The sequence below is a fragment of the Corythoichthys intestinalis genome, chromosome 19, assembly GCF_030265065.1.
Source record: "Corythoichthys intestinalis isolate RoL2023-P3 chromosome 19, ASM3026506v1, whole genome shotgun sequence".
Classification (NCBI taxonomy): Eukaryota; Metazoa; Chordata; class Actinopteri; order Syngnathiformes; family Syngnathidae; genus Corythoichthys; species Corythoichthys intestinalis.
Window position 1 is genome coordinate 29,317,170 of NC_080413.1, and position 17,425 is coordinate 29,334,594.

The 17,425-nt window shown below is 38.4% G+C and overlaps 1 protein-coding gene across 2 annotated transcripts in view; it reads right to left on the minus strand.

Moving 5' to 3' along the window:
* Window positions 1–800: 800 nt before the first annotated feature.
* The window catches only part of ches1 (checkpoint suppressor 1), a 209,614-nt gene continuing 192,989 nt past the window's right edge, over window positions 801–17,425 (minus strand). For both annotated transcript variants that reach the window (XM_057823681.1, XM_057823680.1), the window contains exon 6: window positions 801–6,903. In XM_057823681.1, coding sequence (XP_057679664.1) covers window positions 6,354–6,903 — 550 coding nt within the window. In that variant the 3' untranslated portion in view covers window positions 801–6,353. The remainder of the gene's footprint in view (window positions 6,904–17,425) is intronic.

Sequence of the window (17,425 nt, forward strand, 5' to 3'; positions counted from 1 at the left end):
GGAATTAGCTTACTTTTAGCAATAAATATCTTAATACTCCTTGAGTTCTTTCGATTTACAACTGCAAATCAACATTTTTAATTATAGATGGGCATAAATATTGATTCATTGACCGTTCTATATGTTTTTTCTTGGAACTGCGGAGGCATATTGAAGAGCACTAAATTCTAATTGGTTTCGACAAATAAGCCTGACATCCACTCTATGGCGCAACTCCTACTGGCAACATTATCAAATCATATCCATACAAAAGTGCTGTTAAAAAAGGAGTTTAGAACACTGACATTCTCCCATTCCCTAAAAAATTATACTTTAAAACAACAAGTGATTGATTTTCCCTTTTGGTCTAAGGAAAATGCCCATCTCTAATTTTACAGTATGTACAGTTTAGCCTAAAATTATTCATACTTTAGTCATATTTTGCAAATTTGTTTTGGTTTGATATGTACAGTACCTTCTCATTTTAAATAACAAAAAATATTGAACTGAAAAGTTGGGCGGTGTAAAATTAAAGAATGACAATTGCCATTTTCATAGTTTTGTACATATTTTGATTGTTATACCGTATTTTCCGCATTATAAGGCGTATTGGCCTATTTTAGAACTGTTTTCATATATAGGGCGCAATGCATTATAAGGCGCAGTAGTAGTAGTGGTTACGGTATGCATACACGAGCGAATGTCATGTCATGAGTAACCAATATTGCCCATTTATACAGGTTGATCACCCCCCCCAAAAAACAGGAACTTTCAATCCAATAAAACCAAGAGTGATGGGACCCCCCCCCCCCCAAAAAAAAAAACAGGAACTTTCAATCCAATAAAACCAAGAGTGATGGAAGAAACAAAAACTAAATAGGAATTGAAACCTTAAAACATGGCATTAAGGAAAAAAATAATGGAATTTTCACTTTTTAAAAATGACGATTTCTAAAAGGCGTCCTCCTATAGGAATGCACTCTTGAAATCTGCTATTTTGCTAATTCCTCATTCATAGACTTCATATATATATATTGACGGGATACGGGGCTCTGACACTGCGCTACGCCTACGAGTAGGGGGCCTGACCACACCGAGCATCAAGAGGAGTTATTCTCAAATACGAACGCAGCGATCCAACGCCGGATTTAGGTTAAAAAAGTACGAAAGCTGTACCGCATACAAACGGAAGGATTGTCTCAGGAGTGAGTTGTTCGAGGATTCAAGGTAATTACCGTATTGGACCGAATATAAGACTGTGTTTTTTGCATTGAAATAAGACTGAAAAAGTGGGGGTCGGCTTATATTCACGGTCTAGATGTTATACCCATTCGCGACGCTAGATGGCGCCAGATATCACTGAGGCGATGTTCTGTCATGACAGATCTCAGCTGCTCTCAAGTTTAACCAGTTTGCATTATTTTATTGCAATGTTTTTCCTTATTCAGATTTCTTTCAAGACTACAGTTAGTTAGACTTCACTTTGATGGTTAGATGGGCAGTTATTGCAACGTTGTTGTTTTATCACAATAGATTGGTTTATTTACATTTCAAAAACCAGAAGCCATTCATTTACGAATGTGATTGCACTTCAGTTTACATATTTAAATGTTCAGATATTAAGATTTGAATGAGGCAAAATAACATGTTTTTTCTCTGAAATATATTGTTATAATCATTTGGCTACTGTACTGTATTTGGGTACTGTAATTATTTTCTGTATAAAAATTAATTTGGTGTTCAAAAAATCTGTTTTCAAACTTGAGTCTTGAAAAAGAGGGGGCCGTCTTGTAATCAGGGCCGTCTTATATTTGGGCCAATACGTTATTCTATTTTTTATACCATGCATGCATTTTGAAACGTAAAAAAAAAACAATGGGAGAAATTAGTCGCTACAGTATTGGCGTCCTACTTGGCAATATTTATGTAAAACGAATGCTAACTGCCCGGTTTTTTGCTTCTAACCAAGAATCGAGACAGTAGTACGTCCATATCTAAGAAGAATTCAGGGATTTAAGTATTTATTCACAATAATTTTCATCGTAAAAAGCTCTTTGTGGTGCTAAGGCGGCCGCCACATTGGCTTAAAGAGTAGCATCATATTCAACAAATTTACGTAAAATAAATGCTAACTGCCCGTTTTTTTGCTTTTAACCAAGAATCAACTGTTTTACGTCCATATCTATAAAGAATTCAGGGATGTAAGCATTTTTTCACAAGAATGTTAATCGTAAAAAGCTCTTTGTGTTTCCACTCGGTCAGCTCAGACGAAGATAGACCCCCTATGAATCCGCCCCGCGTCCCGTCAATATATTATGAAGTCTATGCCTCATTGATTCCTTATCTGAGCTGGAATACCGTGAATTTCATCCTGATTTCACCTTTGTTACTAAAATGGCACATTGTTTACTTGCTCAAGGTAACTGCCACTTGCTCATGTCTGCCGATACGGAAAAATTCCACAATTTTTAAATTTTTTTTTAAAAGTGGTCAACAGCAGATTTAAAGAATGCATTCATGCAGGAGACGACCAAATAATTTTTAATTGAAAATTCCACAATTATTTCCTAATTAGCATGTTTTAAAGTTCCAATTACTATGAATATAATATTTTCTTCCATCACTCTTGATTTTATTGGATTGTTAAAAACTTGTTTTTGGGTCACTGTGTTGTTGTAGTACAGTGGTATTAAAAAGTATCTCAAACTTTTGTAATTTCTCACATTTCTGAATTAAATCACCATCAAATGTGAGCTGATCTTTGTCAAAATCACACAGATGTAAAAACAGTGTCTGCTTTAACTAAAACCACCCAAACATTTATACGTTTTCATATTTGAATGAGGATAGTATGCAAATAATGACAGGAGGGGGAACAATAAGTAAATGAACTACCACATTTAATATTTTGTGCCCCCCCTTTGGCAGCAATAACTTCAACGAGACGCTTCCTGTAGCAGCAGATCAGTCTGGCTCATCGATCAGGACTAATCTTGGCCCATTCTTCTTTACAAAACTGCTGTAGTTCAGTCAGATTCCTGAATGTCTGGCATGAATCGTTGTCTTTAGGTCATACTACAGCATCTCAATGCGGTTCACGTCTGGACTTTGACTTGGCCACTCCAGAACCTGCATTTTGTTCTTCTGAAATCATTCTGAAGTTGATTCAATTCTGTGTTTTGGATCATTGTCTTGTTGCAGCATCCATCCTCTTTTTAGCTTCAACTTTCTGACAGACGGCCTCGGGTTTTCTTGTAAACCCTCCAGATAAACTTTCAAATTCATCCATTAATGATTGCAAGTTGTCCAGGCAGCAAAGCAGCAAAACAGCCACAAATCCCTCCACAACGCGTCACGGTGGGGATGAGGTGTTGATGTTGGTGAGCTGTTCCATATTATAAAAAAGTATTTAAACAAAACCTCTTTGGAGTGTCCAAGTGCCTTTTTACGAACATTAAAAGGAGCAACAATGTTTTTTTTTTGGGCAGCAATGGCTTCCTTCTGTGGAGTCCTCCCATGAACACCATTCTTGGCCATAGTTTTAAATACAGTATAGTTTATGTGTGCACAGAGATATTGGACTGTGCCAGTGATTTCTTTAAGCTTATAGCAGAAATTCTAGGGTTCTTTTTTTAACCCCTTCTGAGTATTCTGCGCTGAACTCTTGGCATCATCTTTGGTGGACGGCCACTCCTTGGGAGGGAAGCAACAGTGCCTAACTCTCTCCATTTGTAGACAACTTCTCTGACTGTTGATTGATAAATATCCAGACTTTTAGAGATGGTTTTGTATCCTTTCCCAGCTTCATACAAATCAACAATCCTTGATCGCAGGTCTTCAGACAGCGCTTTTGACCGAGCCATGATGCACACTGGACAATGCTTCTCATCAAGACAATTCTTGGCAGGTGTGTGTTTTATAGTGGGCATGGAAGCTTTAAACAACTAGGGCACACACCTGACTTAAAATGTTTGGTAAAAATTGGTTACAATTTCTCCAAATTCTCCTTAGGCAGACGGTTCACTTACTTATTTTCCCCCCTTCTGTCATTGTTTGCATGCTATCCTCATTAAACTATGAAAACCTATAAATGTTTGGGTGGTTTTAGTTAAAGCAGACACTGTATTTTCATCTGTGTGATTTTGACAAACATCAGATCAGCTTTGATTTGTTCAGATACTTTTTCATACCACTGTAGCTTTAAGAATCCACTAGATGGAGCTACGCTAAGGGGAATGTTATGTCATGATTTACCAATACTGATCCACATACAGTATATGGCGCATCTGATTATAAGGCGCACTGTTGGCTTTGAGAAAATGGAGGGCTTTTCGGTGCGCCTTATTGTGCGGAAAATACGTTACATACAGTACCCCAAAGCAATCTTATGCACGATTCTCACTAATCCTTCGAGTATAATCAAAAAGCCTGGTCATTAAAAACACAAAGGTATGCTTGCATCTAGATAAACGGAGCCAAGGTATGAATACCTCTGGGCTTAACTGTACAGCTTTGTGTACTATGCCATTGAGTGCATTCCCAATTCTCTTTCATACTTCTCCAAGTAGCCTTTGTATGTCGACATATGACGTTCTATTAGAACACAGACAACATGTCCATCTGTTTGGTACATTTTCACAAAACAAAGCTGATGGAAACAATACACGCGCGCACACACACGCACACAGGAGGGTACAAAAAAAAAAAAAAAACTCCCAATACTTTATGTTAAACAAAGAATTGTTTGTTAACATATGTCCGAGACATGACAACAGAGGTACTGAGGGCAGGCAGGCACAACGATGACGCTTGGACACGCGTGCGTACACACTCACACACACCACAGATGAGTTGTGGATAACACCGGGGTTAACACTGATCACCTAAAGTCCTAAACCACTGCATGAGCAGAAGAAGACAAATAGCCCACCCCTGCGAGCCGCAACCAACATTTCGAGGTGGCACCCTCCGACCCCGCGTTGCTCCCTGAAGGTGTGTCTTTGAAAGTCCGCTCAAGAACCCAAAAAGGATTCAAATAAAAAAAGCAAATCCAATAAATTCACAGGTTTAAGAATTGGCGCAAAACATTTTTTTTTCTTTCCTCTAGGATCAAGGTTTATATGAAAATAAGTCATGCTTCATGCTAAATACATTGTTTATCTTACATGTTCTTTGAATAAAAAAGATTTGCTTTTTATCTTATTTACAAGCACCCATGCAATATAACTGAGAAAGTCCTGCAGGTCAAATTGCTTCAATTAAGAAAGGAAAAAAAATAAAATATTTTCTCACTTTTTACAGAGTTGCCTGCGCGGGACAAATTGCTTATATCTTTGAGGGTAGAGTGAGGAGGAAACAGACACAAACATAACCCTTGACACAGTTTGTGTATATAGTTCTTGGACATTTTCAGATGAATATGGTAGCCATGGGAAGCTACAATGTCTTTTCCGAGCGTCTCGGGACAGGAAGTACTGGTTAAAGTTTCGGGGACGTTTAGATGATGCAACAACGACAACAAAATGAAGGCGATATTGCCTCACCCCCGGCACACTATCCGTCTCTATGGTGAGAAACATGAGATTATTATTATTATTTTTTTAGAATATTTTAATATATCTATTCTTAAATACTATGAGTGCTCTTGAAATAAACCATGTTGCTTTACTATAAGTGGCGTAAAATAATATCAAGTGCATGAATATATATCACATTGGGTTTTACAATTATTTTGACACTTAAGGTCGTTATCGTCAAGCTTAACTACCGTTGCCTTCGGGTTTATTATTATTTTTTTTGCCCATTTTTGTTTTAGAATATATATTTTTTCAGCTGTCATATTGGCTACATGAAGCAACCTGGTCACTTCTCTTTGGCACAGTCTCACATTTGTGCTCGTGGATGTAAGGAGAGTGATGCTAGTGAGGGGCTCCCCCCAGTCCCCTCCCCTCGCCCGAGTCTTGAAGGCTCTGCCGCCTTTGCTGGCATCACTGCAAGATTGCTACAGGTTACGCACGTGAACGAACAAATACGCAAGACAAACAGCCATTATCTGTCCTTGTACTGATTCATTTTTTGCCCACTTGTCCAAATGAATGCTTTACTATGGCTTTCATCCCCTTTGAAACAACTAAAACAACAAAAGACACATGAGAAGTACACATTAGTGTTGCTGAACATGTAGGAAAACATAGATTTTTGATATTGCCACAAAAAAGTAGGATTCACCTAATGCCCTGCAGATAGATAGAGGGAGATAAGTGTCCATAGAGACTAAACATGTTACCTGTTGATCTATTTGTGTGTTGTACAATGTGTATGTGTCGGCGTGCTAACGTGTCGGTGTGTTGGCATGATTATGTACTGCGTGTCTTTTAGTTTCTCAGGGTCTCTTTCTGCTCCTTCTGGCCCTTGGCGGTGCGGTTTGTGATGTTGTTGAGGCAAGCCCGGACCCCGGCAAGGTGGAGCAACGACCCCGCCGCCTCCTTCATCTCCTCGTCGTCGCTCTCCGGCGGCTTTTCCACCGCGCGCCGCTTCTTAAGCGGCAGCGTGTCGCTAATGCCCCTCGCTCGGTTTTTGGTCCATGCAAAGCTACTCCCTGCCAGAGTCCCGGGTCCCGCCCCCAGGCTCCGTCTCTGTCCCCGAAGCGTTTGCTGGGAAAGGTAGGTTGCGGCGGCGGTCGCGACGTGAGAATCCAGCGGGATCTCCCGAGGCTCGGGTTTGACGTCAGATTGTATTTCCACGGCGATAATGTCGTCGTCTTGCGTCGGAGATGAAGGGGCCGTGGCCTGGGAAGAGCCCAGCCTGCTCGGGGATTTGGCGGTGCTGTAATTGTGGTCTTCCTGAAGGTCTTCACTGCAGGGTGGAGGAGAGTAGCAGGAAGGGCTGTCCTGGCCTCGTTTTAGATAGTCTCCTATGGATGATCTAAACAAGGGCATGGAAAGTGGTGATTAGTGTTACTTCTTTGTTTACATAGTGCCTCTTCATATTTAGCAACTGTAAATCAACTAACATATTTTCTGGCTTGGTTATCAGGTCCTGCCTGTATTGTCCTGTATTGGAATTATTCTGGTGCTATCTTGTGGTATCTTAATGCTACTGCACTACAGCAGCAGGCATGCAAAAGTTTGGACAGTATTCCAAAACTTTATTTATGCCATGCAAAAGTTTGGACAGTATTCCAAAACTTATACTAAACTAACTAAACATATACAGTGGGGCAAATATGTATTTAGTCAACCACCAATTGTGCAAGTTCTCCTACTTGAAAAGATTAGAGAGGCCTGAAATTTCAACATGGGTAAACCTCAACCATGAGAGACAGAATGTGGGGAAAAAAAACAGAAAATCCCATTCTTTGATTTTTAAACAATTTATTTCCAAATTAGAGTGGAAAATAAGTATTTGGTCACCTACAAACCAGCAAGATTTCTGGCTGTCAAAGAGGTCTAACTTCTTCTAACGAGGTCTAACGAGGCTCCACTCGTTACCTGTATTAATGGCACCTGTTTTACCTCATTATCGGTATAAAAGACACCTGTTCACAACCTCAGTCAGTCACACTCCAAACTCCACTATGGCCAAGACCAAAGAGCTGTCGAAGGACACCAGAGACAAAATTGTAGACCTGCACCAGGCTGGGAAGACTGAATCTGCAATAGGTAAAACGTTTAATGTAAAGAAATCAACTGTGGGAGCAATTATTACAAAATGGAAGTCATACAAGACCACTGATAACCTCCCTCCATCTGGGGATCCATGCAAGATCTCACCCCGTGGCGTCGAAATGACAACAAGAACGGTGAGCAAAAATCCCAGAACCACACGGGGGGACATAGTGAATGACCTATAGAGAGCTGGGACAACAGTAACAAAGGCTACTATCAGTCAGTAACACAATGCGCCAGGGACTCAAATCCTGCACTGCCAGACGTGTCCTCCTGCTGAAGCCAGTACGTCCAGGGCCGTCTGCGGTTCACTAGAGAGCATTTGGATGATCCAGAAGAGGACTGGGATAATGTGTTATGGTCAGATGAAACCAAAATAGAACTTTTTGGTAGAAACATAGGTTCTCCTGTTTGGAGGAGAAAGAATACTGACTTGCATCCGAAGAACACCATACCCATTGTGAAGCATGGGGGTGGAAACATCATGCTTTGGGGCTGTTTTTCTGCAAAGGGACAATGACGACTGATCTGTGTAAAGGAAAGAATGAATGGGGCCATGTATAGAGATATTCTGAGTGAAAATTTCCTTCCATCAGCAAGGGCATTGAAGATGAAACGTGGCTGGGTATTTCAGCATGACAATGATCCCAAACACACAGCCAGGGCAACAAAGGAGTGGCTTCGTAAGAAGCATTTCAAGGTCCTGGTGTGGCCTAGCCAGTCTCCAGATCTCAACCCCATAGAAAATCTGTGGAGGGAGTTGAAAGTCTGTGTTGCCCAATGACAGCCCCAAAACATCACTGCTCTAGAGGAGATCTGCATGGAGGAATGGGCCAAAATACCAGCAACAATGTTTGAAAAGCTTGTGAAGAGTTACATAAAACGTTTGGCCTCCGTTATTGCCAACAAAGGGTACATAACAAAGTATTGAGATGAACTTTTGGTATTGACCAAATACTTATTTTCCACCAGCATTTGGAAATAAATTCTTTAAAAATCAAACAATGTGATTATCTGTTGTTTTTTTTTTCCACATTCTGTCTCCCATGGTTGAGGTTTACCCATGTTGACAATTACAGGCCTCTCTAATATTTTCAGGTGGGAGAACTTGCACAATTAGTGGTTGACTAAATACTTATTTGCCCCACTGTATATATTTGTGTGTGTTCAATGTATTTATTCAGATTTAGGATTGGAAAGATACATATAAGAAATGTTTAATTAAAAAAAAAAAAAAAAAAAAAAAAAAAAGTTTTAAACATGTTACTTTCCCACCGATTTATTTTTAAACAATAAAGTTGGGAAATGCTTGTCTTTATTAAATGCTTCATTGAGTGAGTCTATTCAAATCCACTCAAGCTGCTCACTTACACACAATGAATTGCCACAGCAACTGTTAAACAATGATTGACGCATGCGGCGCTTTGAAGTTTCGGCCTCCAGGCACCTCTGGCAAGCTCAGACCTACGTCTGTCAATCATCGTTAACTTTAATAAGCAACTCCAATGCACTGCCTGACCAAGAAAAGGAGCAGAGGGGAGAGTGAGACTATGGCTACGTTCATACTACAGGTCTTAATGCACGAATCCGATTTTTTCGTGTTTTTCCGACTCGAGTGAGGCATTAACTTGACGGTCTGAACGTGACAAGTCGCATAGAACGGGACCATTTCAAATCCGATCTGGGTCACTTTCGTATGTGGTCTAAATCCGATCTGGGCCACATTTTTCCAGACTGTCACGGCGGTCTGTACTGTCCACTCTCCCAAATCGGATTTCATGCAGCAATTACGTCATCAAATAGCGAGAGAGACGCTTACCGTAGCGGTGCCGCTGTGCGTTATTAGCGCCTAGCTTGCAGTGAACATGGCTTTTGGGAAGGGCTGAGCTTGACAACAGTCATAAAAAATAAAAATGGGTTGAGGATAAGCCTGAGAATGCTCAGTTTTCTCTCTGCTCCAAGTGAGCAATATTTCAACATCGCCTACACGGCCGAGGTCGGGGCAAACTGCCCGTATGTGTGTGTGACGTGCACGGACCGTGCGTGCATGCTATCGATCCATATAAACTTTGAATATAAGCCTAAACGGGGATTATTTATGTCTGTTATTTGTGTCCTCCTTTTGAAAAGCAAAATATGATATCCCTGGAATGACGGATGACGTGTGTCATTTGTTTTGATGCTTCTGCGCATGCGGGTCGTCTTGCTCAGCGCGTGTCGGACCGCGAATTAGTGCGCATGCGTAATACTTGAACGGTCTCAATGGATTAAGGCAGTCTGAACGGGCACGCCAAAAAAACGGATATGACAAAAAATCGGATTCGTGCATTAAGACCTGTAGTATGAACGTAGCCTAAGTGATCAGATCTGGACAGCTCATCTGTATTTACAGTGTTAAGTCTATATTCAAAAGTTAATTCGTTTCAGGACCTCGTTTGTACGTCGAAATGGTTGTATGTCGAGCTGGATAAATTTGGTTTAATGAGTAAAATAATGCTAATTTTTGTCTTTTACATTCAATTAAATCACTTTCTTTTCCAGAGATAAAGAAAAACAAGATTAGACATTGATATGTGAACATTTCTTAATAAAAAACTCAATATTTAATGGGGTGTCCAAATTTTTTCGCATGACTGTATTTTCGTAAACCTAAGTTAAAATACTCCGTACCAGAGTTGGAGTGAATTAGTTTCTGAATTAATCCTTAATTAATCATTGTTACCATAGGTGGAGTTTGACTTTTGGGGTGGGGGGGGGGGGGGGGGGGGGGGGGGGGGGGCACAATATGTTGATGACCCAGAAACGCAGTGTCAGCAATAAAGTTAACTAATAAGAATATTTATAATAATAAGTTGAAAATGAGCATTTTTTGTTTCCCATCATTCTTGAGGGGAATTCTAAATCAGGCTACTTAGGCAATACTTTTCGCTGAGATCGTCATCCATTGAATATGGTAAGCACGCCGGTGTCGTGCCAATGTAGTTACCTCAGTCAAAAATTTTATCCCCTGGGCAGAGCCATATGGAGGTAGATTTGTGTCTTCATTATTCGATCAAAAAAAAGTTGCTTCAATAAAAATGATATATTTCCAATTAAAAAAAAAAAAAAAAGTCATTTAAGAAAAAAAAAAAAAAGTGTTTGCAAAAATGAATTTGAAATTCAAAAAAATGCATTTAAAATCTATTTTTATTTTATTTTATGTTTTTTTTTTTTATTGAAGCAACATTTTTGATTGAAGTAATGTTGTTTTGTGTTTGGGCCACTTTTTGGCTAGGACATTTGTCTCTTTCTTATTCAATCAAAAATAAGTTACTTCATACAAAAAAAAAATATTTTCAAAAGAAAAATCACTTCAATCAAAAAAAGAAACATTTCAGTGATAGAAAAAAGGTTTTTGGATGCGAAAAAACATTTGTGACTCAAAAATTTGCATTTGAACACATTAATTTTCATTTAAAAAAAAGTTTTCTGTGATTTTAGCAATCCTTTTTGTGTTTGGGCCATATTATGGGCAGGAAATTTGTGTCTAAATCATTCAATCCCCCCAAAAGTTGCTTCAATCATAAAAAAATATTTTCAAGCAAAAAAAAAAAAAAAAAAATCATTTGAAAAATAAAATTGCCCTCCCCTATTTTTTTTTTTGGGGGTTGAAAATAATATGCAAAGCAAATGACCATCTAAGGTGCAAGTCACATGATTTATTTATAATGATATTGATAATTTTGACCCATTATAAAATTATCTTTTTTTTGTTCATTTCATTTGTTGTTTGTTTTCTTGCTTTACAACTTTTATATATATAGGAAAGTCAGTTACATGCAATGACACTTTTTGGCCCCCCCCCCCCCCCCCCCCCCCCTTAAACTCCGCTTATGATCATTACACTTAAATTGCTGTAAGTAATATTTCCATTTGCATCCATTTCTAAAGTAACAAATATATTTGAAGATGGATTTGTCACAATTGCTGTATCATTACTCATTTCAAAACACTGTGATGATTTCATGTATTTATTTATTTGTACGACTAATTCAGTGAATTGTAACTTCTCTGTCAGTCGTATTCCGTAAAGCATGATGAATGCTGTGTGTAAATGAGACATCATACGCTGAAGTGTACCACTTCCCTGGACATGTCTTTCCTCTGGAATAAGGGAGTTAGAGTATTAATATATTATAGGACAAACATGCACTCATTTAATGATCAAATATTCACTGCATACCTTTAGAAGATGTATAATTTATTATACGGTGCAGGCCATCATACTCTTATGCTCTTATGATGGATACACATGTCCGGGCATGCACTGAATGTTCTTAGACTCACAAGTTTTTCTCCTGCTAATAAATGTGTTTGTGTGTGTGTGTGTGTGTGTAAATGTGGGACACTTATATAATCACTTTGTTAGAATGTTGTTGGTGAGTGTTTTGACCATGTTCAGGATGAGTAAACCATTGTGACACAAGTTGTGTTCATGTCAGGAGTTCGCAATTCAGCGAACCCAACATTAGACTGGACGATTATAATAAATGACAGTGTCAGAGAAATTTTAATATAACGTTGAATATCTTTGTTGTAAAAAAAAAATAAATTTTGCGCAAACACTGATTGACATTCTTTCAGCTGATCATAACACCTTTTCCACACTTGTTTGACACCCCTGGGTTAGATAATTGACCTTTTGTTTACATTCTGTTCATACAACCGTTGCCATCATAAAATCTATGGTAAACAAAACCAAAGGGTAGAAGTTGGCAATCGTAGCTGAGAGATTCTGGTTTGAAACCTAGCACTATGTAGCATTTGCTTGTAGGCTTTCTCTTGGTACTCTGTTTCACATTTCCAAAGGGAAAAAAAAAATAAAAAAAATGCATGATTGCTTAATTAACTTAATTTACATGTTGACGCTCCGAGAATACGACACATTTCATGTTTGCATTTACATGGTTCTGTCTTGGTTTCATTTGGAACGATGTCGCAATTCCGCGTGAAAACTATGTAGAATTCATGCCAGGCCCTAGAGCCAGTACAGTTTTTGAAAGTGACAGCCAATGATGCACTTCCTTGACAAAAACCTCCTCAGTCCGAAAGACAAAATACTCGCCCACTCAAAGCAATGGCGTCCTCGCGTTTTTTTCTCTTGCTTCAAAAGGCACAAAAATGCGAACATTAAATATATTTAAATGAAAAATTTTATAAAAACAGTAAATTAAAGCCGACATTCCACCATGTTTGCTGTTTTGAATGTTTAGGAGCAGCGACTGCGCATGCCCAAAATGACGTGTGCGAGTGCTGACGTGATTGGAGCAAGAGTGATCAATTTATTTTGATTCTATGGGCGGGCAACAGCACAATATTTGCCGATATTACAAAGCTCTAGGGCTATTTTCACCGGGGCAACCCTCTTAACTCCCGGCCGTTTTACTGGATTTTGACTGATTTTGCAAGGCCCACAGAAAATTCTGTTCTATTGCTATATAAACATGGAACCCACCTAAAGAAAGATTAGACTCTCTTCTTTCAGCAGAAAAAAACTAAGTTGATATCTTTTTCCATTCTTTAAATATTAGCATTAGAAAATAGCTTAGTTTGAGCAATTTTCCAATTTCTGATGAAAAAAACAGAAATTGAGCTTTTTGTAAAGCCATACATTTCAAACATAACTGACTTTAACACGGCTATTTTTTGCTTTTGTGACAACCCAAACATCAGAATAATGTTTTCCTTATACAAAATAACATAAACAACGAGAGAAATAGAGTTTTTGATAGCAAAGTAACAATTTATTTACACATAACTAAACTATTGAACTGAAAGATGACGCTGTTGTGGCCGCGGCTGTATCGGCAGACGGGGTAAATTTTTCCCTCATCACTGCCTGTCCGTCTCATCAAGATAGATTTTTTTGAATATTTCTTTTGTAGTGACCACTACCTCATAACAGAATTCACCTAGGGAACTTGTGTGGGGCATGTGCCTTGTTTTTACATCGTTCTCCACATTTTTCTCACGCGTCTTACTTCCTCCAACTTCTGTTTCCTGACTATTTCTCTTCATTCATTTCCTTTCATGGTCCAATATGAGTTCTTACCAAATGCGCTACTGGCCAGTTTTATTGCTTTAAAATGGATTTTGAGCGTTGTGCTTTGGAGCAAACTTGCATCAGAACCTAGAGATGTCTCTTGTGAAAAATAAAACGTAAAAAACGTATAAATACGTTTTTGGGACACTGAAACAATTAAAAATAGAACGTATTTATACGTTTTTGGGAGCAAATGAGTTAAACTAATCGAGCAATTAGGTTTTTGTTAACAGTTATTAATTCACAAAAACATTTTGGAGCACATACATTCTTTATTAAAGTACAAATGAACACGTAAATAACAATAATAAATCACAAATAAACAATGAGGTCAAATGTTCAGAGTAGGGCTGCAGCTATCAAATATTTTAGTAATCGAGTAATCGACTGAAAATTCTATCGATTACTCGAGTAATCAAATAAAACAAATATATTTTTAGGTGAAGAGCAATTATAAATATAAATGAGAAAACAAGACATTTCATCTAATCTTGAACCATTTTCAGTCAATCAATGTCTTTATTTTCAATGTATGTTGTTGAAAACAGCCAACAATTGCATCTCAGATGTAACTAGAATTAAGAAAAAGACTAATTCACTGCTTTCACTCAAAAAACCATTAGATCTTATTAAAAAAAAAAAAAAAAAAAAAAATATAAAAATATATATATATATGCCGTTACGCTTGATAACACACATCACTTAATTTCTATTTGTGTCAAGCCGTTTTAAGTTCTAGTTAAGTTTTAAGTTAGTCTAAACTGTAAGTCCTGATAGGATTTTGAGTTTTTGCAGTGTTCAAAATAAATGTATGATACAGGCTGTATTGGAGCACATTAGGGACCAGTGCTACTTGGTGTTTTATCCAGCAATGACTACTGAGCTAAAATTGATAGTTAGCATTATTGAGTTTTTATTTTACACCCTCATCACTCCACAATGCTATGTTATGTTAAAGCCTGTATGTAAGACACGTTAGCCACACATCGACAGTGTTCATAATTAATAGAAACCCAGCTCTCCGCAGGGCTAACGTTACGTGAGCTAAACGTTAATCTTATGTATTAGCGCTTAGCTCTTTATTAGCGCTTAGCGCTTTACTGCTTTAAGATGGCGGCTGTTTACTAACGCTGCCCAGACGCGGCCGAGTCTGTCATTGCGCATCTAGTTCAACATACATGTGATCTCCGAGACTCATCAGACGCTATCTACCTATCAACTAGCATCGTGCGGGCTAGTATTTAGCAACGTCGGCGTTCTTTGTTGCGGCTGTCGGCTGATGTAAGTTTTTTTATTTTTATTTTTTGCTTCTTCCTCTACGCACGTGACATCAGCGCGTTGTCCCGCATTTAAAGTAGTCCGAGCAAAACGTGATGCTTAGAGCTGTCAAAATAAACGATTACTCGAGGTGAATAAAATTACTCGGATCAGCTTTTAAACTCGAGTTACTCGAGTTGCTCGAGTATTCGTTTCAGCTCTAGTTCAGAGCATTACCTAGTCCAAAAGAATGGAATGTACACAGATTCAGAACAGTAATTTCACCTTTCCAACATGATTCAAAACAATTCTTAAACCCCCCCAGCCCAAAAAAATTATCTAGCATTAATATTATAGTATACTACTATACTGTATAGTATAGTATTATAATAATTATAATGATTATTCATTGATTTTTAATAAAGGGTGTTATTTTAAAGCTATTCTTGGTGTAGAATCTGAATTCTGAAGTATGTGAGATTAACTCCAGAAATAGTTATTTATAGAGTATGTTGAACATGACGTGCAATGACGTGAAATGTTCACTGGAAGTATGTTCGCTAAACCGCTAACCGTAAGCTTTACACCCCGCAAAAAAGTGTACTTTTTGTCATTGCATGTGTGTCAGTAATTGTTTAAAAAAAAAAAAAAAAATCCTATGCAAATGCTGTTAACCAGCTATTTTCCATATTTAGAGTGTCACCTTTTAACCAAAATTTTACGTTTTGGTGAAGACTGCCAATGTTTTATAGCAGGCTAAAGTGGTTAGTAGGTTGTCTTTTTTTCCTCATTAGCCTCAGTGTAGCAATGCTAACGTTTTACAGTGTTTAATATAGATGTGTTTCCTTATTTTGTATGTCTGGACTTTATTTCTACGACGTGTTGATGACCAATAAACATCTGTGAAAGGAAATGGGAGTCTCATTTGCCATCAACACGCACGTGTACACGCACGCACAAATGTATGCACGAATGCATGCCCGCGGCGATAAAACATAGCCGTCAAAATTACCGCCCTCATTTTTATTTACCGTGCGATGAATGGACTTATTGCATATTGCGACAGGCTTAGCAACTTCAATTAAAAAATTGAGTTCGATAGAAAAATAGTTAGATGGACTTACGATCTGCCAGCTTGTTGTCTCCTGTTGTCTTCCAAAATTACAACTGGGTGACGGTGCTTTAGGTGTTCATTCACGGCCGACGTGCAGCCTTGTATGCAAGCTTGACACGCATTGAAGAGACAACAGTGTACCCTCCTTTGTTTCGTTGAAATAAGTCAATGTTCAAGCCACTCTGGTACACTGTTTTAGCTTTGTGCCGCTTTCCCCGCTTGCATACCATTTTGTACTCGTCAACCCATTTACGTTATCAATGACGTTGACTACGTCCACGAGTCGGGACAGCTCGTGTATATTTACAGGTCTGAATAAAAAATCAGTCAGGAAGCTGCAGCTAGTACAGAAAGCTGCCGCCAGAATCCTTATAAATACAAGGAAACTGGACCGTATTACAGTGGTTTTGAAATCGTTACACTGGCTTCCAGTGAGTCAAGGGACAGACTATAAAATATTACTGCTTGTCTACAAAGTACTTAATGGCCTTGGACCAAAATACATTCTTGATTTGTTGGATCCCTATGTAGCATCTAGACCCCTCAGGTTGTCTGGAACCGGCCTCCTGTATGTTCCAAAAACAAGAACCAAGCAGGGTGAGGCAGCATTTAGTTATTATGCTCCTCGCCTCTGGAACAAGTTACCTGAAGGTCTGAAGTGTGCTCAAACTGTTAGCTCCTTTTGTTCAGGGCTAAAAACACCCCCCCCCCCCTTTTTTTTTTTTTTTTTTTTTTTTAAATATCAGCATATTCATAACTGTCAACATATTTCAAATTTCAAGCTACAGTGGTACCTCTACATACGAAGTTAATTCGTTCCAGGACCTTGTTTGTAAGTCGAAATGGTCGTAAGTCAAGCTGGATTTTCCCATAAGAATACATTATAATTTTATTGATTCATTTCACAGCCCAAAAACCTACACTAAATTCTTAATACTCCTGTTACTATTGCAAATAGCAATTACAAAGAGCAAAACAAATAAATTATTAATACAAATCATAATAATAATCATATAATAATAGTAATAATAATAATACTTGTAATAATGTAATGGATCGGGTTCTAATGTGGCAACTTTTTTTGCTGTACCTGAACGCACCGCGGGGGTGACGTGACGCTGAGCAAGAGAGCGCGGTTCTATTTTACTTCCTGTGTTGTTGCCGGCGTCAGTGTTGCACAAGTTGATGTAATAAATGATTAGGAACCTGACAAAGCTGACGATTTCTTTGGCGATGTTACCACAATAAGAATTTTCACCTGTGCCAATTACCGGTTTCAAGGTATACCGTGGTATGAAAACGTCACGGATTCAAAACCGCAAAAAT